At 37.8% G+C, this 24,448-nt stretch overlaps 1 protein-coding gene across 1 annotated transcript; it reads left to right on the top strand.

The window, feature by feature from the left end:
- The first annotated feature begins 995 nt into the window (after positions 1-995).
- LOC129882792 (protein SPIRRIG) lies at positions 996-22,754 on the top strand. Its single transcript, XM_055957237.1, has 19 exons — positions 996-1,702; positions 3,837-3,906; positions 4,004-4,089; positions 4,500-4,635; positions 4,740-4,796; positions 5,835-6,008; positions 6,213-6,404; positions 6,533-6,598; positions 8,060-8,174; positions 8,378-9,537; positions 10,269-10,968; positions 11,038-11,140; positions 12,680-13,791; positions 13,916-15,566; positions 15,671-18,712; positions 19,086-19,394; positions 19,516-19,822; positions 19,950-20,096; positions 20,712-22,754. The coding sequence occupies exons 1-19, from the start codon at positions 1,545-1,547 to the stop codon at positions 21,888-21,890; spliced, it is 10,764 nt and encodes a 3,587-aa protein (XP_055813212.1). The 5' UTR covers positions 996-1,544; the 3' UTR covers positions 21,891-22,754.
- The last annotated feature ends 1,694 nt before the right edge of the window (positions 22,755-24,448 follow it).

Below are 24,448 nucleotides of genomic sequence, written 5' to 3'. Positions count from 1 at the left end.
CCTAGTTCCTTCTGCTTGAAGCATCATCAACGAAGACCAATAAAAGGCAAAACGCACACAGGAAACAAACTCATATGCCGAAAGACGGAAAGAAACAAAAAACAAGAAATCAGTTTTCCACGTCAAAGGAATAGTCAGTACTATGCTTTTGTAATTTTTTTGATCAGAAATATTTGGTGACACAAATATGAACCATATTGTTATCATTAACAACAGCAAATATAAACCATGTCATCAAATATTCGAATTAGTGACATCGAAACAATTGTACAGTTCAGGTTGTTCTATTCCCTTTCTATATCCATAAATCGAAATCTAATAATAGAAACCATGTAAATTACTTTCCGTTATTGTAGGCCATTTCATTTGAATATTTTATTCACGTTTTATGCAACACCATATATCAAACTATTTTTCAAATTTGAATGTAAAAAGATATAATAATTTAGCCTCTAAATCAAACTCAAGAATTAGATGTCTTAGGAGGAGTGGTTTGGTAGCTACTAGCTAGTTAGGAGAAATATTATATATGTATTAAAATCCGCATAAGTAATATCATGTTTGATAATTGATTAGGACTACTATATAAAATTAATATGATATTTGATTTGCAATTTAAAAACTTACATAAATAATATACATATAAGTTATGTATAATTTTATGTAGAATAAAAAGTAAAATAATTAATACTTAAATAACTAATTTTTACATAAAATTCTTCATAATTAACGTATATATTACTAATAAATTTACAACTCTAACTATTTACCAAATGACCCCAATACTTTTGAAATAAAAAAGGGGTAGTAATAGTATAATATATGCTTTAATATTCAAAATTTAAAATGTAGGGTGAGAGAGAGGCCGTCACGTTGGGGTTAATCATCGCATGAAGCCACGTGGAGAACTGGTAGACGTGGATCCCACAGCTGACGTGGTAATAGAAAAAAGAGATTTATGGTAGAGGGTTTAGAGATAGGGGAGAAATATTAGGGAGCGATTCATGTTATATTGATAGAGAGAGAAAGTAAAAAGAGAGGAGGAGCAGACTTTAGAGCGAGAAACAAGGCGCGGAGAGGCCGTCCGAAATCAAGCACGCCGAGAGGAGAGAGAAAGAGAGAAAACTCTTTGCCATTTTTCTTCTTTCCTTCTTCGTCTTCGTCTTCCTTTTCTTCCTTTCTTCTAGGGCACAAATATTCCTCAAACTTCTCATCCCCCAGAAAAATAACGTACATATTCAAAGCAGCAACAAGCTAGATCACTATAATTACAATTTACTCACTAAACTAATCTTTTTTATTTTTAATTTTGTTAATTAAATAGATCTTGCTGCTTTGAATCTCCTATTTTTAGTTCAATCAATTGATTGATATTGTACCTATCACATTTTGTATGTGCGATTCAATCCGTAGGATTGATTGAGCTAAGCTAAGGAGATCTATCTAGAAGGTTCCGGACCGGATCTGTGGGAGATATTTAATCCGCTGTTGGTAGCGTCTGATGATAGAGGTAGTGCAGGTTTAAGAAATCCGTCGGGAAAACGATGAAATGGGCAACATTGCTTAAAGACTTCAAAGAAAAAGTCGGTCTCGCTGCTCAGTCTCCTTCTGCTGCATCATCTCCTTCATCTCCGGCTTCCTCACCTTTTCGGGATAGCAATGTTTCTTTTCCCATACAAGACTTCACCTACTCCCCTTCAAGGTTTGACATTATTAGTTTCGTGTATATTGATTTTTTTAGTTTTTGTATTTGAATTCATGTTGCAATTAGTTTTAATATTTTTGACTAGTTCTGATTTGCCGTGCAATCCATGTGCTGAATTGGAGGAGTTATTTTTCATTAATCTTTGTTCAATCGGATGATAAATTTCAAATGCACTCTGTTGAAATTGGCTCGTTAATCTTAACCTGTCAATGATCAGAATTATTTATATTTCCCATAGAATTTCATTTATACTGAGGATAGTAACCAATTTATCTTTATAGCCAAGCTCGACTAGTTTGGATTGAGGTTTAATTTTTGCTAAACAGTAGGCCTGTTTCAGTTTGTCGAGGAAATGGTTTCTGAGTGCCAAATGAAGCTGCTGCTCGATTTGGCTGGCTAGTTTGTGGGTCATGTTTTGCCTACTTGTGCACTTTATCGTGCTGCTTATCGTTATGACATAGATGCGATTTGCTTCGATGAAGGAGTTTTCACTTGAATTTATTGATCAGTGATAAATGAGAACAGAACATTTTTTTCCTCCAATCAAACAAACTACATCAAGTCCATGCAATTTGTGCACTCTTTAGTTCAATGATTTTTTTCTCCAATCAAACAAACTACATCAAGTGCATGCAATTTGTGCACTCTTTAGTTCAATGATTCCTCCCCCCTCTCCTCCACAATCAAAATCGTGGGGAAAATTTGTTCTATGGTTACTGATAAAAAAGGCTCAATGACTGTTCAGGAGTCAATTTCTACTGGTCCCTACCTTCTCTTTGCTTTTGAAATCATTTAAATCTGCAAGTGTCATAAATATTAGAGAACTGCTTACCTAAAAATTGAAATTAAGATGAAATTGGTGTATGCTTTTTTTCTTCACAAGTAAGGACACAGTGTATGATTGATGATTTTACATGGAATTAGTTGTGCTGTTGGCTTTTACCTTTGTTAACTGGAATATGAAAGATTTCCCCGAGAGCATTTTGTCACTGTCGCTTGTGAACTAATGGAAAGAAGTCTAATTTACCAATAAGAAACCTATGTGGTAAAACAACTTGAATTTGTAGGTGTCACTGGATTTCTATTTTTTTTAATGTAGGTGTTGGTGAATCAAACTATAGTAGCAAGTGGATCTGTAAAATTAAATTATTGACATTATGGCCTGAAGTATGGGTATGATCTAAATTGCTTGTACTCTTCACTTTCGGTGCCACACCCGTGTCGACAAGACGTGTGTGTGGGATCCGTACCCGATCTGGTCAACTTGGTTTGGATACTTTGACCAAATTCGAGGGAGAAATTTTGCACAAATTCAATGATTGATGTAATCAAAACAAAAACTAAGGTGAAATAGAATGTAACACCTTGTATATATAAATTTCTATGCACTCCCTTCCCTTTTATCTCCTTCCAGGATTCTCCTCTTGATCAATATTAGTTCCTCAAGTTTTCCACATATCTCTCAGAATTTAGGTTTTATAACTCTATTTTTAGATATTTGAATTATTTTTAGCCAAATCCCCGGACCCATATCCATACATGGATCCGTATCCCCGAATCTTAAAATTTAGATCATAGAGGATCCGACTTCTAGATCCGCACCTGTATCGGACACCGGCACCCGAGTCTGAGCAACTTAGGGTATGATTATATGGGGCATTTTTGAAGTACATTTGCTAAGTTTCAAGGGTTTTGTAGTTGAATGGTTCCTCCTTCATGTCTGTCCTTGAATAATATTTTGTATATGTAGTAGTAAATTGGACTTTTGTTGCGTGTTTGCCTGTTCCTAGTTGCACTACTGAGTGAAAAACTGGTATAATTATTATCACAGAGAGTTTTGCAAATGACAAAGCATATTAGTCCTATATTACTTCTATCTCCTTAGAGGTGGAATGATCTTTGCCGTAACTATCCCGTCACTACACTGTACACCAATGACTTCAGTTAATGTGTTTAACCTGTTGTAAGTTCCTCCAATCATGTGGACCCTTTTTTTCTCGAGATTGTACTATGATTTTTCAGGTTAACTTTGAGTGATTTTTCATACGAAATAAGCTCCTGTTGAATAATGTTTAAGGAGTGTTAGATCTGATCTTCCATTACCTTGTTTTTGTTCTGTTATTTAAAACAGTGACAAACATGAACTGGAGTTGGATTTTAAGAGATATTGGGAAGAATTCCGCTCCTCAAGCTCGGAAAAGGTTATTTATATATATATATATATATATATATGAAATAAAGTAATGCTTGCTCTATTCATCAAAGTTATTAATGGATCATTTCTTTTCTTTGTTTCAGGAGAAGGAAAAGGCCTTGAACTTGACTGTTGATGTTTTCTGTAGATTAGTGAAGCAACAGGCAAATGTAGCACAGTTGATTACTATGTATGGAAGTTGTAGTTATAGCTATTTGTGCAATTTCTTTTTTTGACTTTTATTTTCCACTCCATGCACCTGAATCTGCGCTGCTGTCAACACCTCTCTCTCTTCCACACTGAAAAAAATAAATGAAAATTAGCACAGTTGATTACTATGTATGGAAGTTGTAGTTATAGCTGTTTGTGCAATTTCTTTTTTTGACTTTTATTTTCCACTCCATGCACCTGAATCTGCGCTGCTGTCAACGCCTCTCTCTCTTCCACACTGAAAAAAATAAATGAAAATTACAGCTGCCCATGGTTATCTTATTATTAGTCTAACCCCGTCAAATGCACTGAAACACCGATGATATTTTTATATGCTTTATTCTGTTGTCAGCATATGGTTGTTAATCAGTACTTTGTTTCTTTTTACAGGTTAGTAGAGACGCACATATTTTCCTTTGTTGTTGGAAGAGCTTTTGTAACAGATATTGAAAAGCTGAAACTTAGTAGCAAAATAAGATCTTTGGAAGTTGAAAGAGTGTTAAGTTTTTTCTCTGAAGTTACCAAGGTTGTTTACTTTTCTGTTTATATCGGAAATTCTTGTTTCCTTCTGAGTAAATTCCTAGTTTGATTTATTTGTCTATGGATGTATGTTTTGATTATATTAAGCAGGATGGTATCCGGCCTGGTGCAAGTCTGTTGTATGCAATTGAGGTCCTTGTCTCTGGTGTATGTCCTCTAGCCTCTTGACTTCTTAATATTTTGATTACTCTCTCATGCTAATGAATTTTCGTAGTATTTAGACTTTAGGTAATTTGTGTCTTTAAATGTCACTGGCATATGTAATATCTTCATCAAATTGGCAACCTTAAATATAGATATAGATACACTTTTACCAAGGTAGTAATTTGTGACTTAGTATTGTAGTCTAAATTTCAGTCGTATATGAATTGTGTTGCTTGGACTCTTCAATATCTTTTCGCACCCATGTCGACATGACATGGGTGTGAGATCCACATCAAATTTGATCAACTTACCTTGAGTGCTTTGACTACATATATGAGCGAGAAGTATAGATTGCTTGGATATGTGTTTTGATTTTTGGATTTGTCAACAACGACATACCAAGTATAGTCCCACAAATGGGATCCGGTGAGGGTGGGATCTACGTAAACCTTATCCCTACCTTTGCCAGGTGAGTATGAGAATGTTTTGCTATTACACGAGATATTTTATGAATAAATTTAAGGTATTTATAAATAATTAAATTTTTATTAGTTTTAGCTCAATAGCTTTAATTAATCGAGGTATATACTTTATATGCCCTACATTTATCTACACTCATTGGTGTAGCCTAGTGGTCAATGACGTGGGTTAGGAACCATGAGACAGGTTCAAATCCCAACAGAGACAAAAAAACTAAACTAGGTGATTTCTTTTATCTGTCCCACCCTTGGTGGACAGAGTTATCTGGTACTTGTTGCTGGTGAGAGGTAGCAGATATCTCTTGGAATTAGTCGAGGTGCGTGAAACCTAGCCCGAACACCCCGGTTATAAAAAAAAAATACATTAATTGGTCGCATCCCATGATCTGTATATGTACCCGAATCCTATGTGATGAAGAATCCGACCTTTAGATCCACACTCGAGTCCGAGCAACTTAGGGATGGTTTGGTGCTTAAGGTTCATGAGAGGATAGAGAAGAAACTTAGTTCTTTGATGTAAATCAAACTTTCCCAATTGTAACAAATATATATGTATCTACAGCCTGTCGACAAACAATCTCTCCTTGATTCTGGAATCTTGTGCTGTCTCATTCATATTCTCAACTCTCTTCTTGGTCCTAATGAGGGATATCTGAGGCAAAAAGTTAGTAATGATGAGGAATTGATACTGACAGAGGCAAATCAGGATAACATGGAATCAAGCCGCCGGCTTGAGGTACCTTCCTTGAATGTTCTTTCTTTGTTATAACTTTTTGAATTTTTCCGGTCTGTGCAGTTCAAAACAAACATTGTATTATGTTGTCAAGAGTTGTGATTTATTTGAGGATAATCAGACCTTCTTGAAGCTAAATTTCAATATTGTCTCTTCATTTGCTTAATTGTATGAATTTTCAGACGTCAGATATTCTCATCCATGCAGGTTGAAGGAAGTGTGGTGCATATTATGAAGGCATTGGCCGCCCACCCTTCTGCTGCACAAAGTTTGATAGAAGACAACTCCCTTATGTTACTTTTTCAAATGGTTGCCAATGGTTCTTTAGTTGCTTTTTCTCAGTATAAGGAAGGCCTCGTGCCACTGCATACCATTCAGTTACACAGACATGCTATGCAGGTAAAGCTTATCTTTGCAGCTGTAAAAGAGATTCAGCATGCTGAAGCAGTGGGAGTAATTCTTTTTCAATTATATGATCAAATTTCAGTTCTTGATTCTCTTTCTGTTCTATATTGTTTACTCTCCAGATTCTTGGTCTTCTTCTGGGTAATGACAATGGTAGCACTGCCAAGTATATTCGGAAGCATCATTTGGTATGCCTTTCTAACTTGTACTCTAGCTAATGATGTGTTTAAATAGTTTGTTGTGATCTTATACAGTTCTTTTTGTTACGTTTTGGTCCTTTGCAAAAGTGGATTTTTTTTTTCCTTTGCGGATCTATGAATAAGGTTAGATAAGGCTTAATTATGTATCCTGCTTTCCAGAGCATAAGATCATTTGATTGATCTATACTATCTCTGAAGGTGGTACACAAATTTCATGAGCATTTACAAGCTTTTTGCCAGACTCTAGGATTGCTGTTTCATAATTGATGAAATGCTGTTATATTGATTTGTTGTTCAATATTTGAGGCGTACATGAAATATGGAAACACATATCCAAAGTGAACTTCAGTGTGTGTTTAAAAATCTCGTTTGTGAATATGAAAACTAACAGTTCAATTGGATATCTCTTTATTTTCATTTAGATTTGGTATTTGTTCTCTGTTGAAAGGTTAATGCAGGTTATTTTCTCGGGATGTTGGATAAGAATTTGGTTCAACCATTTTAGATCTTTTCATTGATGATTATGTTCTGTTTCTCCGCAAGGGTTATTCCTCTCTTATGTGTGGATAAATTCTAGTCTCTCCTCAAGAAGGCTTGGGTTCCGTGCAACAAATTTTCATTTTGAGAAGTCCTTTATAGGATTTCTTTACCCTTAGGTGCTTGTCTCAATCATCATATGTAACCATCAAATTTGGGAATCTTTTCTATACTTGTGTTCTCGAAGGAAAACATGCTTGTAGTGATAGGTTCTTGAGAAACTACTTTCTGTAGTTGTTTCTTGAGTGCTTTTGAGATTCAAGAAAAGCTATCCCATCATTATACTGAGGGCTTAATATCTGATAACAAGTGGGCTAATATTCAGAAGTCCTTGTATTGTCTGCATTTTCTTCAGAACGCGTTGAAATACTCTTGTTTGTACTTGTCAAGAGATTTAAAGCCTTTGTATGCTTAATCTTTCTTTGGGGTTTGTGTCAGCAGGTAATATGCACAATTTAGTAAAGCCACAGTGCACACTTGGTTGATGATGCTTTTAATTGAAACATTGATGTCCACGGCTTGATTGTTAAGTTGGATGCATTAACTTGGATGTTGTACTGTCATGATTCAGTGTGAAGTCTCTTTTTCTTTTGTTCTTTCTGATTTTAATAATAAAGGAGTCACTTTGAGCTTGTTCAGCGTTCAAGATACTCATATATAATTTACATGAGCAATGTGCCTCTTTTCATTCTTTTTGAGTCAGGAATTACTTTCTTTTTTCTTGGTGACTTGCTGAATATATTTTACCATTTGTAAAATGAATGTCGGAATATTGTGGTGAAGTTTGTGTATACATCATTATCTGTATCATTGTTTACAGAGTTATTATCATTTAGCACTGCACTGTTTGTACTCAGGAATTTGATATTCTTTGCGCTTCTTTGCTGATGCTCATCATCTTTGATGCCTCAGATAAAAGTTCTTCTCTTGGCTGTTAAGGATTTTAACCCTGATTGTGGAGATTCTGCCTATACGATGAGCATTGTGGACTTGCTTCTTGAGTGTGTTGAATTGTCGTATAGGCCAGGTAACTCACTTACTTTTTCTTCTTGTAGCCAATGTCCTCATGTGATTATTGAAGGCTTGAAATGTCCTCTTAAACTGTTGGGCCACCGTTCCGCGGTTCTGCAGACTATACTTCCAGAAAATAATCCGTTGGGTCCTTTATCCGTTCATAGCCTTATTTTTTGTCTCTGTTTGTTGCTGATTCTAGAAAACTTTGACCTGTAGAGGCTGGTGGGATCAGGCTTAGGGAGGATATTCACAATGCTCATGGTTATCAGTTCTTGGTTCAGTTTGCTTTAGTTCTCGCAAAGGGTCAAGATCAGAATTCCCATTTTAAGTTCCTTCCTGATCAAGGAGTTACTTCAGATCATCCACATTTGGCTAATCATGTGGGTAAAAGCGATTTGGAGGAAAAAGGAGGGGAGACTTTATCACAAGATGTGTCCCCTACACTCTCTAGGTTACTTGATGTACTAGTTAGTCTTGCTCAAACTGGACCTACTGGTGCATCTGGCTTAAAAGCTTCTCATGTTAAGCCTAGTGGGCATGGTAGAAGTCGTACGTCATCATCTGACAGAATCGTTGATGATGTTTGGGATAAGGATAATGACAAAGTTAAAGACCTGGAAGCTGTTCAGATGTTGCAAGACATTTTTCTGAAGGCTGATAGCCGGACGCTGCAGGGTGAAGTACTCAACAGGATGTTCAAAATATTCTCAAGCCATCTTGACAATTACAAGCTTTGTCAGCAGTTACGGACCGTGCCTTTGTTGATCCTTAACATGGATGGCTTCCCACCATCCTTGCAAGAGATAATTTTGAAGATACTTGAATATGCAGTGACTGTTGTAAATTGCATACCTGAGCAAGAGTTGCTTTCACTTTGTTGTTTGTTGCAGCAACCAATCACACCCGATTTGAAGCATACCATTTTGTCTTTCTTTGTTAAGCTCTTATCCTTCGATCAACAATACAAGAAAGTTCTAAGGGAAGTTGGTGTATTGGAGGTTCTGCTGGAGGATCTGAAACAACACAAGTTTCTTTGTGGTTCGGAGCAGCATGCTAATGACCCTAATCATTTAGAGAGGAAATCAGGTTCAAGCTCAAGCAGTTTTAAGAAACACTTGGACAATAAGAATGCTATACTTTCTTCACCCAAACTAGCGGAATCTGATTCAGATAAGTTCCGTCTTTTTGAAGTTGAAGGCATAGTAGGAGTTGCCTGGGACTGTATGGTATCATTGTTGAAGAAAGCAGAAGTAAATCAAGCATCATTCCGATCAGCTAGTGGGGTGACTATTATACTCCCTCTCTTGGCATCTGACATTCATCGTCCAGGTGTCCTTAGGGTGTTGTCATGCTTAATTATTGAAGATGTTGCACAGGTAAAATCTGAATATTTATATTGTAGTAATCACCAAAAGTGCTCTTATATTTTTTGTGCCTGGCATTTGATGAATTATCAATGTTAAATCTTTAGAGTTACTTTTCTTACAAATCCTAGTTCCGTAAGTTACTATTCTAAAAGCTACCAAACTTTCAAGTCCCGCCTAAAATTGATGGATCTTACTTACTTTGATGCATATTGTTTGTATTATTTCTAAATATGTTCTTCCGTAGTTGATGAAGTGAACTGTACCATTGGTGAAATTTCAGATCAGGTTGCTTAGCATGAAATCATTTGGAAAATAAAATTCCTGCTGATATAACCACGTTTCTTGATTGTCGATATGCTTTTGCAAGTGTGAAGAGGATGCAGACAGAGCTAGAAATTACTTGGAAACATAAAGATTGTTGAACTGTTATATTAACCAACAAGTAGCTTTGGTATTCTTGTAAGAACATGGTGCCTTCCAAAATAGCTGCTATCTCTTTAAGTTTTAGTTTCTGGCAATCTACCTCTTCAGCAGTTGGTTGCTAGTATAGTCCTCTTAGCTTATAAGTTCCTCCCTTGTACTGTAATAATAGATTAAGTTCATACTGGCGTGTATATCTGATACGTCTTTTGTTAGTCATATAAGTTGTATTGGTTCCCCTGCATATTTTTTGATCCTAGATTATGCCTTGTTTTGAACATTTGCTGCAAACAAAGGTTGACGGTATCTGTTTCTGTTAGGCCCATCCGGAGGAGTTAGGAGCACTGGTTGACATTTCAAAAAGTGGGATGATTACAAGTGCTTTGGGAACTCATTACACACTTCATAATGATGCTAAGTGTGACACTTTCGGAGCTTTATGGCGCATCCTAGGAGTTAATAGTTCAGCTCAGAGGGTCTTTGGTGAAGCCACTGGGTTCTCTCTTTTGTTGACCACACTTCATGGTTTTCAAAGTGATGGAGAACCCGCAAATCAGTCAAATTTGACAATTTACTTTAAAGTGTTCACATACTTGTTACGTCTAATTACAGCAGCTGTTTGTGATAACACTATTAACAGGACAAAGATGCACGCAGTCGTATCTTCTCAGACATTCTACGATCTTCTGTCTGATTCTGGTTTGATAAGTGTTGATTGTGAACGACAAGTTGTACAGCTATTGTTGGAGCTTGCTCTTGAGATGGTGCTTCCTCCCTTCATGATGTCTGAGGGTGCCACATTATCTAATGCCTCTGATGAGGAAACAACTGGATTTATTCTAGTTACCCCATCTGGAACTTTTGTCCCTGACATGGAACGTGTCTATAATGCTGGTGCTGTGAGGGTGCTCTTGCGTGCTTTGTTGCTGTTTACTCCGAAGCTGCAATTAGAGGTACTAAGCCTTGTTGATAAGCTTGCTCGTGCTAGCGCCTACAACCAGGAAAACCTTACTTCTGTAGGTAAGAAGAGATTTTACTTTCTGTCAATCTTTCTGTTCTAATCCCATATTAATAGTTGATGATCGTCAGGTTGCGTGGAACTTCTCCTTGAAACAATTTACCCCTTCCTATCGGGGTCATCGCCGATACTTTCTCACGCTTTGAATATCATCGAAGTTCTTGGGGCATACAGGTAATGACACTCGACTGCTATTGACCAAGTCATAAAGATGTAAACTACTCGTGTTGGGACACAGAGACAGGTTTTGGATAAGTGCAAAATTAGTGTTAATATTAAAGGAGTTTAATTTGCAAATGTATCTAAAATAGTCTCATCTTAACAAGGAATACTAAATTAATGACCATCAAACCAATGGTGTAAAGAACATACTCCATATATTTAATGTATCTCAACAGAAATTTTAATGACTATCACACCAAAGGTTAATTAACACACTTCTTTCTAAAAAAGGATTAATTAACGTACTCCATATATTTCGTGTATTGTACAGATAGTGGTATTGCTCATTCCTTTTGAATACAAAGACAACAAAATTTTCAAAATAGTACTATCAATAAAACTTGAAGTAAGCAAGACATAAGATTTGGTGGAATCTAATCCCACATTGCATCTGGGGGACAGTGTGTAAGGAGAGGAATATCAAATTTTTTGAAGATATATCCAATTCCATTCACAAGGTTAAATGGAATGGCGTTGTATCTCTATTTTTTGGTGTAAACAGATAGGATTAGAGGATTCTGATCAATTTCTAGAATTCCTAGGATCCTTGTAAGTATTACTTTTCTGTTTTTTGTTCTTTTTTAAAAAGGTCTCTGGCATATCCTTAAATGCTGAAGTATACAAAGTTGCCAATTCTAAAAAACAAACAAACAAACTTGAAGTATAATCCTTATGGTCAAGTCTAACCCAGTGTTATGCATTATGAAAGACTCGTTGGATGAAATTTTTTCCATGCTGTGTCAACACCATCATCATTGTTGAATTGGCGTACATTGGTGGGATGTGGATTTCTTGGTCTCCTTATATGGTCTTAGGCAATCCTCACCTCATGAACTATTTTTTGGGGTTGAGTTAGGTCCAACGTCCATTTATTATCATGGTTTTCGGGCCTGACTCATCCCAATGCTTGGTTCTCAGTTTTGGGCCCTCAAAATATGTTGTCCAAGCTCTATTTTGCAGGCCTGGGAGTGTTGAATTGTCCCACATCGGTGGGATGTGGATTTCTTGGTCTCCTTATATGGTCTTGGGAAATCCTCACCTCATGAGCTAGCTTTTGGGGTTGAGTTAGGTCCAAAGTCATTTCTTATCAATCACCATGACCATCCTTTTTTTTTTTTGATCAAGTTCATTCAGACATATGACCAAATGGCCGTATACAAGGGGTATGCCAATAGGTAAAGAATCAACAAAAGATATGATACTCTACAAATTCCACTCAATCTAGCCTCCCATCCTTCTGAGTGCCGGGAAGTGTCTTTTTTTCTGTCTAGTAGAAAGACGGAGGTGTTCTAAATGAATGAGCTGAGGTTCTGACTTTAAAAGCATTTCAGGAAGGAACATGCCTATTTTGTTTTTGGACACTTTCTTTGTTTGTCCTTGAATATGTAATATCGTTTCTACCTAAAGTGTTGTCCATGCTTCCTACATTGCTGGCAACTGTTGTTTGCGTTAGTGTGCAGATACATAAACTAACAATAGTCATGATGGCAGGTTGTCTGCATCTGAACTTCGAGTGCTTGTTAGATACATTCTGCAGATGCGACTAGCCAATTCGGGTCGTTATCTAGTTGATATGATGGAAAGGTTGATTCTTACAGAGGATATGGCCTCAGAAGATGTCTCCCTAGCACCGTTTGTCGAGATGAACATGAGCAAGATTGGGAGTGCTTCAATCCAAGTGCCCTTGGGAGAAAGGTCTTGGCCACCTGCCGCTGGTTATTCTTTTATTTGTTGGTTTCAGTTCCGAAATTTATTCAAGTCACAGGCAAAGGAGAATGATGCTTCAAAAACGGGATACACTAAAGGGCAAGGCGTAGGTGGGCAGCATCATGGGCCACATGTCCTGAGGATATTTTCTGTTGGAGCAGTAGACCATTCAAGCACTTTTTATGCCGAACTTCGTCTGCAGGAGGATGGTGTTCTCACCCTTGCAACTAGCAATTCTTCCTCTTTGTCATTTTCAGGACTAGAATTGGAGGAAGGGAGGTGGCATCACCTCGCTGTTGTGCATAGCAAACCAAATGCGCTGGCTGGCCTCTTTCAGTCTAGCTTTGCTTATGTTTACCTCAATGGAAAGTTAAGACACACAGGTCGATTAGGATATTCTCCTTCTCCAGCTGGCAAGTCATTGCAGGTGATTGTTGGTACCCCGGTTGCTTGTGCACGGGTTAGTGACTTGTCATGGAAGCTTAGATCTTGCTATCTTTTTGAAGAAGTTCTTTCCCCTGGCTCAATCTGCTTTATGTATATTCTTGGAAGAGGGTATAGGGGTCTCTTCCAGGACACAGATTTGCTGCAATTTGTTCCTAATCAGGCCTGTGGTGGTGGCAGCATGGCAATTTTAGATTCTTTGGATGCTGACTTGCCTCTGGCTTCCAACCCACAAAAGCCAGATAATGCAGGAAAGCCAGGGAGTGTTCAGTGTGATCGGAGTGGATTTGTGTGGGATTTGGACAAATTAGGGAATCTCTCCCTTCAACTTTCTGGTAAGAAGCTCATTTTTGCATTTGATGGGACAAGTACAGAGTTACTTCGAGCTTCTGGGACATTCTCTGTGCTCAATCTGGTTGATCCAATGTCAGCTGCCGCTTCTCCTATTGGAGGTGAGTAGATTAATTTAATCTTTGTTTTTTCTTGTTGCTGGTAAATTTCTCAAATCAAAGTGAGAATTACAATTTATTTCATTGGTTTTCTCTCTTTGATTTCCTAAGTCCTGATTATCCACAGGTATACCACGCTTTGGACGACTTATTGGGGATATCTATATTTGCAAGCATTGTGTTATCGGTGAGACAATCCGTTCCATTGGTGGCATGGCTGTTATTCTAGCTCTTGTAGAAGCAGCTGAAACGAGGGACATGCTGCACATGGCTTTGACATTACTTGCTTGTGCTCTTCATCAAAATCCACAGAATGTTAGAGACATGCAGCAATACAGGGGATACCATCTGCTTGCTCTCTTTTTGCACCGGCGAATGCCATTATTTGACATGCAATCGCTTGAAATCTTTTTCCAGATTGCTGCATGTGAGGCCTCTTTCTCTGAACCAAAGAAGTTCTATAGTTCCCAGAAGACACTGCCACCTGCCACACCCGTCAATGAAGGAAGCATTGAAGACCTTACTTTGTCCAAATTCCGGGAAGAATTTTCTTCAGTTGGATCTCATGGAGACATGGATGATTTTTCTGCACCTAAAGATTCCTTGAGTCAAATTTCTGAGCTTGAAAATGCTGAAATGCCAACTGAAACATCTAATTGCATTGTTCTTTCAAATGCTGATATGGTTGAGCATGTTTTATTGGACTGGACTGTTTGGGTAACGGCCCCAATTCCAATACAGATTGCTTTACTGGGCTTCCTTGAGCATCTGGTTTCAATGCATTGGTATAGGAATCATAATCTGACAATTCTGCGCAGAATTAATCTTGTTCAACATTTACTAGTAACTTTACAAAGAGGTGATGTGGAAGTACCGGTGCTAGAAAAATTAGTTGTATTGTTAGGTGTTATATTGGAAGATGGATTCTTACCCTCTGAACTGGAGCAAGTGGTTAGATTTGTGATAATGACATTTGATCCACCAGAGCTAACATCACGGCATCAAATTATGAGAGAATCTATGGGGAAGCATGTTATTGTAAGGAACATGTTGCTTGAGATGCTGATTGATCTGCTAGTGACAATAAAATCAGAGGATTTGCTTGAGCAGTGGCACAAAATTGTTTCATCAAAATTAATAACTTATTTTCTTGATGAAGCTGTACATCCTACAAGTATGAGGTGGGTCATGACTCTTCTTGGCGTGTGTCTTGTGTCTTCTCCAACATTTGCACTTAAATTTCGCTCGAGTGGAGGCTATCAAGGTTTGGCAAGAGTACTTCCAAGTTTCTATGACTCCCCTGATATATACTATATCCTGTTTTGTCTTATTTTTGGCAAGCCTGTATACCCAAGACTACCTGAAGTTCGGATGCTAGACTTTCATGCCCTAATGCCAAGTGATGGCATTTATGGAGATCTGAAGTTTACTGAGCTGTTGGAATCTGTGATTGCTATGGCAAAGGCAACTTTTGATAGGTTGTCTATGCAGGCAATGCTTGCCCATCAAACTGGCAACCTTTCCCAGATCAGTGCTGGAGTTGTTGCAGAGCTGGCAGAAGACAATACTGACATAGCTGGAGAGCTTCAGGGTGAAGCTCTTATGCACAAAACTTATGCGGCACGGCTGATGGGTGGAGAGGCTTCAGCGCCTGCTGCTGCTACCTCTGTCCTTAGGTTCATGGTTGATCTTGCAAAAATGTGTCTTTCTTTCTCAGCCGTTTGCCGAAGAGCAGATTTTCTTGAAAGTTGCATCGACCTTTATTTTTCTTGTGTCAGGTTCATTCAAAATTTCCTTCCTGTATGCTTATAGTTATTTATATTTGACTTATTGAAGGAATTCTTTGCTTGCTTTTCATTTTTTTCTGTTCTTTGACATGTAGGGCTGCACAAGCTGTGAAAATGGCTAAAAAACTTTCTGTAACAGGGGAAGAGAAGACCTTAAATGATGGTGATGAAACTAGTAGCTCCCAAAATACTTTCTCTAGTTTGCCTCATGAACAGGAACAGTCGGCGAAGACCTCTATAAGTATAGGAAGCTTTCCTCAGGGACAGACTAGTACAAGTTCTGAAGATATGCCGGTGATGTCGAACAATGTAGGTACAACAGATATTGATGTTACTTCATCCCAGCCAGGTTTTGACAAAGCAGTACAGGAAGAAGCACAAGCCGTTGCAACTATAGACAATGATGTTGTTGACCATGTGTCTGCTGTAACATCCAGCAGCAATCATCATAGCTTCCGCAATGTGAGCCTCACAGTAGATCCCGTCCAGCAAACTGATTCACTGAGTTCAGCATCCTTTAATATGTTGGAATCACCTATATTGTCGGAGAGATCCTACTCCCAAACGGCGCTAACCTCTTCCACGTCTCCAGTGGTGACATCTTGGATGGGAGGTGAATCAAAAGTCAACCTAGCATCAACCCCCCTGATGGAGTCTGCTGCATCTATCAGTGAATTGGATTCCTCTCCTGAGATGAAATCCGCTTCTCAAGGACAATCTGCTGCAAACACAATGTTTATGATTGGTTCAAATTTGCTTCTTGAGGTAGACGACTGTGGGTATGGTGGAGGGCCATGCTCCGCTGGAGCTACAGCTGTTCTTGATTTTATGGCAGAGGTTTTGTCTGGTTTGGTAACTGAACAAGTGAAGGCGGTACCTGTCATCGAGGGTATTTTGGAGAGTGCTCCATTGTATGTTGATGCTGAATCTGTTTTGGTATTTCAGGGATTGTGCATCACTAGACTACTGAACTTCCTCGAAAGGCGTCTTTTGAGGGATGATGAAGAAGATGAGAAAAAGTTGGATAAGGGCCGTTGGTCTCTTAACTTGGAAGCATTATGCTGGTTGATAGTTGATAGAGTTTATATGGGTGCTTTTCCTCGGCCTGCTGGTGTACTGAAGACTCTGGAGTTCTTGTTGTCTATGCTACAATTGGCTAATAAGGATGGGCGCGTTGAAGAAGCTGCTCCAACTGGGAAAGGGATCCTGTCCATTGGTAGAGGAAGTAGACAACTCGATGCCTATGTACATGCGATTCTGAAGAACACCAACCGAATGATTTTATTCTCTTTCCTCCCATTGTTCTTGATAACCATAGGAGAAGACGAACTACTTTCTTCTTTAGGTTTGCAAGTGGAACCAAAGAAAAGAGTACCCTTGAACCCATCCTCAGAGGATAGTGGAATTGATGTTTGCACGGTATTACAGTTGCTAGTAGCTAATAGAAGGATAATATTTTGTCCCAGCAACATTGACACTGATATGAATTGCTGTCTTTGCATAAATCTAATTTCTCTTCTTCGCGATCATAGGCGTCATGCACAGAACATGGCTATTGATATTCTCAAGTATCTCCTAGTACACCGAAGGGCTGCACTTGAAGACTTTCTTGTCTCTAAACCGAATCAAGGACCTCCTTTGGATGTTCTTCATGGTGGTTTTGATAAGCTCTTAACTGGAAACTTACCTGCATTTTTTGAGTGGCTTCATAGTTCTGAACATGAAGTTAATAAAGTGTTGGAACAGTGTGCTGCCATTATGTGGGTTCAGTATATTACTGGGTCAGCTAAGTTTCCTGGGGTGAGGATTAAAGGCATGGATGGTCGACGTAAGAGAGAAATGGGGAGGAAACTAAAGGAGATCTCAAAGTTGGATGGAAGACATTGGGAGCAGATAAATGAACGAAGAATTGCTCTTGAGTTGGTTCGCGATGCAGTGGCCACTGAACTAAGAGTTATTCGCCAGGATAAGTATGGGTGGGTGCTACATGCAGAGAGTGAGTGGCAGACTCATCTACAACAACTTGTCCATGATCGAGGAATCTTCCCGTTGACTAAGTCCTCTCATAGTGAAGAACCTGAGTGGCAGCTTTGCCCCATTGAAGGTCCATATAGGATGCGGAAGAAGCTCGAGCGGTGCAAATTAACAATTGACACTATCCAAAATGTTCTGACTGGACAATTTGAGTTAGGAAGGCTAGAACTTTCAAAGGAGAGGACTGAGGATGAAGCTAATGCCTCTGACGGTGAGTCTGATATTTTTTTCAATCTCATGAGTGAAAATCCACAACAGGACTCTTTCAGTAGCGAGCTTTATGATGGATCAACTTTCAAAGACTCGGATGATGTTAGAGATGCAGCTTCTAGTAGAGCTGGATGGAATGATGACCATGATAGTAGCATCAATGAAACAAGTCTCAGCTCTGCTCTTGAACTTGGACCCAAGTCGAGTAGTGCTTCCATTCAAAAAGCTGAGAGTGTTCAACGGAAGTCGGATCTAGGATCTCCCAGGCAATCTTCTTCTCTAAAAGCTGATGAAACAAGAACACAGGAGGACAAACCGGAGAAGGAACTAAGTGATAATGGTGAATACTTGATTAGACCTCATCTGGAACCTTCTGAGAGAATAAAGTACAAATATAACTGCGAGAGAGTGGTTGGTCTTGATAAACATGATGGTATATTTCTGATTGGAGAACTATCATTGTACATCATTGAGAATTTTTACATCGATGACTCTGGGTGCATATGTGAAAAAGAATGTGAAGATGATCCATCTATAATTGATCAGGCTTTAGGTGTAAAAAAGGATTTTTCGTGTAGCATGGACTCCCACTCAAAGTCAAGTTCTTCCTGGGCTGTAACAACAAAGGCCTATGTTGGGGGACGGGCATGGGCATATAATGGTGGCGCATGGGGAAAGGAAAAGGTTTGTAATAGTGGTAATGTGCCCCATCCTTGGCATATGTGGAAGCTTGACAGTGTTCATGAGATTTTAAAGCGTGATTATCAACTTCGGCCTGTTGCCATTGAAATCTTTAGCATGGATGGCTGCAATGATCTTCTGGTTTTTCACAAAAAGGAGAGAGAAGAGGTTTTCAAGAATTTGGTGGCCATGAATCTTCCCAGAAACACCATGTATGTTTTACTCTAATTTGCTCAAGTTTTCTGCTTCTCTCATCTAACAATTGAATTGCTGGTTCCACTCTTATTTTGATTACTTTTCAATATGGTCACCAAAGATTAATTATACATAGCTGCAAACCAACATGGCTCCTTTCTGGAATGCTATGATGGTATTAAGTACAGTGTTGTGGATGGTTTCCTACGGATTAGGTGTACCAGTTTGTAGGTTATTTTTGTGATTAAAGAACACAGGGTTAAATCAACTGACTTTGTGCTTAATTGATTTATCCTTTTGCTTTAATCAATCTTCATAAATCTTTCTCTTTGTTGTCTTTTAAGTTTGACAAGTGTTTGAGCTTCAAGGAAGTCATTACCTATTTTACAGGTTGGACACGACAATATCAGGGTCCGTAAAACCAGATGGCAATGAAGGGAGCCGTCTTTTCAAGGTTATGGCAAGTTCATTCTCTAAGAGATGGCAAAATGGTGAAATTAGCAATTTCCAGTACCTCATGCACCTCAACACGCTTGCAGGGCGTGGTTATAGTGATCTCACCCAGTATCCTGTGTTCCCCTGGATTTTAGCAGATTATGAGAGTGAGAATCTGAATTTCTCAGATCCCCAAACTTTCCGAAATCTTGATAAACCAATGGGCTGTCAAACTGCGGAAGGTGAAGAGGAGTTCAGGAAAAGGTTGGTGCTTTACCACTCAATTAGAAATTCTGCTGAGTTTGCATTTTATTGGAATCATTTGCCCTTCTTGATCATTTAACTTCCTCGTGATTGTTATATTTTATGTTTGTCCATGTTTCAGATATGAGAGCTGGGATGATCCCGAGGTTCCCAAATTCCATTATGGTTCTCACTACTCTAGTGCTGGAATTGTCCTATTCTACCTTATACGCCTTCCTCCTTTCAGCATTGAAAATCAGAAACTGCAGGGTGGTCAATTCGATCATGCTGATCGTCTTTTCAATAATATAAAGGACACATGGCTAAGTGCTGCAGGGAAAGGCAATACATCAGATGTTAAAGAATTAATTCCAGAGTTCTTTTATATGCCAGAGTTCCTGGAGAATATGTTTGATCTTGACCTTGGTGAGAAACAGTCCGGAGAGAAGGTTTGTCTTGCTTCTCTGTATTCTTTTTAGATAGTCTTCTTTTTGTGAGAAGTAATTTGTCTAAATAGAAGAACAACTTCCTTGTTAATCCAGACAAGTCTCCTAATAGTGTATGGTTCTTCACCAGGTTGGCGATGTTGTATTGCCTCCGTGGGCTAAAGGTAGTGTTAGAGAGTTTATTAAAAAGCATAGAGAGGCGCTGGAGTCTGATTATGTTTCAGAGAATCTGCATCACTGGATAGACCTAATCTTTGGTTACAAACAGAGAGGGAAAGTAAGTGTTTAGATATTCTCTTCTTCTGTCATTGCATCTCGATTACATCAATATGTGAATATGAGGTTCTTTCAATGTTTTCCTCCACCAAGTAATAAATTTTTATTGATGAAGGGAAACAAACGCCCATATACAAGAAGTTTACCAACATGTAGGAAACTTCACAAAAACATATGATTCTCTAGAAACGATATCCGATCTTGTACACATAGGAACCTCATGGATGCACCAAAGTGAGTTAAGGAATAAGAGGTTACTCCTCAAATGATTAAAATCATTTCTGTTCCATCAAAAGCTTTCCTATTTCTCTCTCCATACAGTCCACATAGGTTCCTTCTATGCTTTACTTGTTAGATTTGAATTTTGATTTGCTTTGTGTTTTATGCAAGCACTAAACAACATATTGCTTGGAATACTGATCAATTCTTTCACTGTCAATTATTCGTCTTTCTGTGTCAAAGTCATTGCATTTCCTAGATAAATTATCGCATTCTTTTTACCATTTCTCAAATTATTTGTAAGAATATGAGAGTCAAATATTATTTTACCCCTTTTGGTATGGCTCGCTCTCTTCTTGAATAGAAAAATAAGCTGTAAATGTTTTGTTGTTGTCAGGCAGCTGAAGAAGCAGTTAATGTGTTCTATCACTACACTTACGAAGGCAGTGTTGACATTGACTCGGTTAGTGATCCAGCAATGAAAGCCTCAATTCTTGCTCAAATTAATCACTTTGGGCAAACACCAAAACAACTATTCCTCAAACCCCATGCCAAGAGGAGAACTAATCGGAAGCTTCCTCCTCACCCTTTGAAGTACTCTCAACATCTTGTTCCACACGAAATTCGTAAAATCTCATCTTCTATATCTCAGATTGTCACATCTGGTGACAAAATCCTTGTGGCAGGAGTAAATACCTTGCTGAAGCCTAGAACATTCATTAAATATGTTGCCTGGGGTTTTCCTGACCGCAGTTTGAGATTTATTAGCTATGATCAAGATAGGCTTCTCTCCACTCACGAGAATCTTCATGGAGGGAACCAGATTCAGTGTGCCAGTGCTAGTCATGATGGCCACATTCTAGTTACAGGGGCTGATGAGGGATTAGTCTGTGTTTGGAGGATTGGTAAAGAGGCACCCCGTTCTGTAAGGCGCTTGCAGTTGGAGAAGACTCTCTGTGCTCATACGGGCAAAATCACATGCCTACAAGTTAGTCAGCCGTACATGATGATTGTGAGTGGATCAGAGGACTGCACTGTTATCTTGTGGGACCTTAGCTCCATGGTTTTTGTTAGGCAGCTTCCTGAGTTACCTGCTCCTGTTTCAGCAATTTACGTGAATGATCTGACTGGGGAAATTATTACTGCTGCCGGTGTAATGCTTGCTGTTTGGAACATCAATGGGGATTGCCTTGCTGTCATCAATACATCACAGCTTCCGTCAGACTTCATCCTTTCACTTGCTGGTTGCACATTCTCTGATTGGCTGGAAACTAACTGGTATATTTCAGGCCACCAGAGTGGAGCCATTAAAATTTGGAGAATGGTGCATTGCTCTTGCGAGGACAGTGCCCAAAGTAAATCAAGTGGGAATCCTACCGGAGGGTTAGGACTCGTGGATAGAGTACCAGAGTATAGGTTGATCCTTCACAAGGTACTAAAGTTTCATAAGCATCCTGTAACTGCCCTCCACCTTACTAGTGATCTGAAACAGTTGTTGAGTGGAGATTCTGGAGGACATTTGCTTTCATGGACACTCTCTGAAGAGAGCTTGAAAACCATGATTAGTCGGGGGTGATTCTGGGATTAGTAATGTGTGTTTTGTATTCTAAAAATATACTTGGCTTCTTAGGGGCAATTAAAGGACAACCTGAATGGTTTCAATCCGCTTGGGGAGCAACATGAATTTGTGATATTCCACGTTGCACAGTAACCGCTGATAAGATTGCTGGCTTGGAACAGATCCAAGGAAACAGAAGGATCTGTGTATTGGCGCTTCCCGGAAGACATGGAGCATATGATCTTTCGTGTGCAAGTGCCTAGTGGCTCCAGATGTAGGACTCGGGAACAAGTTGGTCACATATGTTGTTGTCGGTCATTGTAGAGGGATTTTGGCTTTTGGGATGGGAGATTGGTGGGTCTCTTTAAGCTGTTGTACATAGGAAGGTAATTGACAGTGTATACTGAGGTTGTAAATGTGCAAGTTTTTGCCAGGAACATCATGTTGGCTGAAATTTGATCCAGCTAACTTTAGGTGCAGATGTAGCAGTTCGTTTTGGCTTCACTTCATTTAAATGATTGCAAGGGGAAGTTGCAGGCCTGTTTTTGATTTGTAAAAAAAATTCTCCCAGGTTATTTATTAAGATTGAATTGGGGTCATATGCTCCCTTGGTTTTCCTGTTAGAAAGGGAGTTGCTTTGCTGCTTATTTTTTCCCCTTCTTTTATTATTCTTTGTTGGTCTCTAGCATTTATTTAGTCAAAATCTGCATGTCTCAAGAGCGGTTGGTTATGGTAGTTCAAATGCCATAGTCATTTTGAACTTATAAATGCTTGTACAGATATTTCTGCATCAGATTGTCCAATACGAAGTTCTGCTGAGAGTAGTAAATATTAGACCGATAAATTATTGGGGAATGCTAATAATTTCTCGTTACTAGTCCATTTACTAGTTTTTGATGTTCATGTTTCTGGTATGCTATATATATTGTTTTTCTATTTTACTTGGGACTGTGACTTTTAAGCCGATGGTCTTTCAGAATCAGTTTCTCTATTTCTATGAGGTAGTGGTAAGGGTTGCATATATCCTATCCTCTCCAGACCCCATTTTTGAGATTTCACTGGGTATATTGTTGTATGCTATGTGATTTTGCTATTCATTTCCAAGAATGGTTATTCAGTGTTTGTTGTTTTCAAATGCACACACAAGTATATGTGGAATATCCTTCCACAAAGACTTGTGATAAACTATTGATCAAGTTAAACGAGAATTGAGTTCCTTAAAAGTAATATTTTTTTTAAGGAATAAGATTTATTTATTTTTCAAAAAAAAAATTATTCGAAAAAGGGCATTTTGACCCATTTTGTAATAATAGGGATATTTTTGACCCATTAAATAACAATAAAAATATTTCTGAACAAAAATATTAACGACAAGGACATTTTTGGATCAAACTATAAACAAAAAATATTTTTATTCCTTTCAAATAGTTTAAGGACATTTTTGACCCTTTTTCAAAAAAAAAATATAGAGAAGCGCTGGAGTCTGATTATGTTTCAGAGAATATCTTTGGTTATAAACAGAGAGGGAAAGTAAGTGTTTAGATATTCTCTTCTTCTGTCATTGCATCCATGTGTGAATATTCAGTCGTAAGAAATTACACCAAATGGTTTTGAAAAAAGAGTGGTTTTAAACTTTTGACTCTCACTTGTTTTATGGACAAACTTGCAAAATCAAATTTAAAATATTTAAAGTTTTGCCCACAAGAAGAGAGGTCAAAACTTCAAGATCACTCACTTATTCGATTATTTTATAAATTATCTACTCTTTGATTCAAGACTCAAATTTACTTAAATTGACTTCTCCTTCTATTTACATTTATTTGTCTATTATTTTAAAAATAGATTTCGATTTTTACTTGTCACTTTAACATATCAAGAAAAAATAATTTTTTTTATATTTTACTTTTAATATTAATTATTTTTTTTCTAAAATATTTTTCAAGACCTAATACTTATCATCAATTAACATGGGTATTGCGATAAATATACTCATATCAATAATTATTTCTTAAAAGACATGTAAAATTTTAAGTGATAAGTAAAAATGAATGAAGAGAGTATATTAAATAGTGAATGCAGATTCTAAACTAAAAATAGCCCGTCAAACTGACATCATTAAAATAGTGAAATAAAGCTAAATATATGTAATGGAAAAAATATAACAATGTATTCCGTCCGATTAAAATTATTTGTTGTGTTGCTTTTCTATAAGTCCCTTAAGAAAACATAAACTCGGAAGAGTTTGATTATTTTATTTTTATTTATGTCTTATGCTATAATATTTAATATTTACTTCATTTATGTATCATTATCTCATCCTAAGATGTTTATAGTTTTCAAGAACAATTACTTTAAGAATAAAATGGAAAGAATAATTAATTTTATGTTAAACTTTAAACAAGACAAATAACTTGAAATAATTTTTTTGAGAAAGCATAACATATAATTTGAAACGGAGGGAGTAGATTGATACTTTTCCAGTCCATTTTAATTGTCATTCATGCTAAAAGTAATTAGTCCAAAATAATTATCAAAATCAAGATATTATTAATTATTAATTATCTCTTTTATCCTTA

Source organism: Solanum dulcamara, chromosome 3 (genome assembly GCF_947179165.1).
Source record: "Solanum dulcamara chromosome 3, daSolDulc1.2, whole genome shotgun sequence".
NCBI classification, from domain to species: domain Eukaryota; kingdom Viridiplantae; phylum Streptophyta; class Magnoliopsida; order Solanales; family Solanaceae; genus Solanum; species Solanum dulcamara.
Note: the sequence above shows the minus strand (reverse complement) of the source record. Positions and strands in the feature narration are given on the sequence as shown.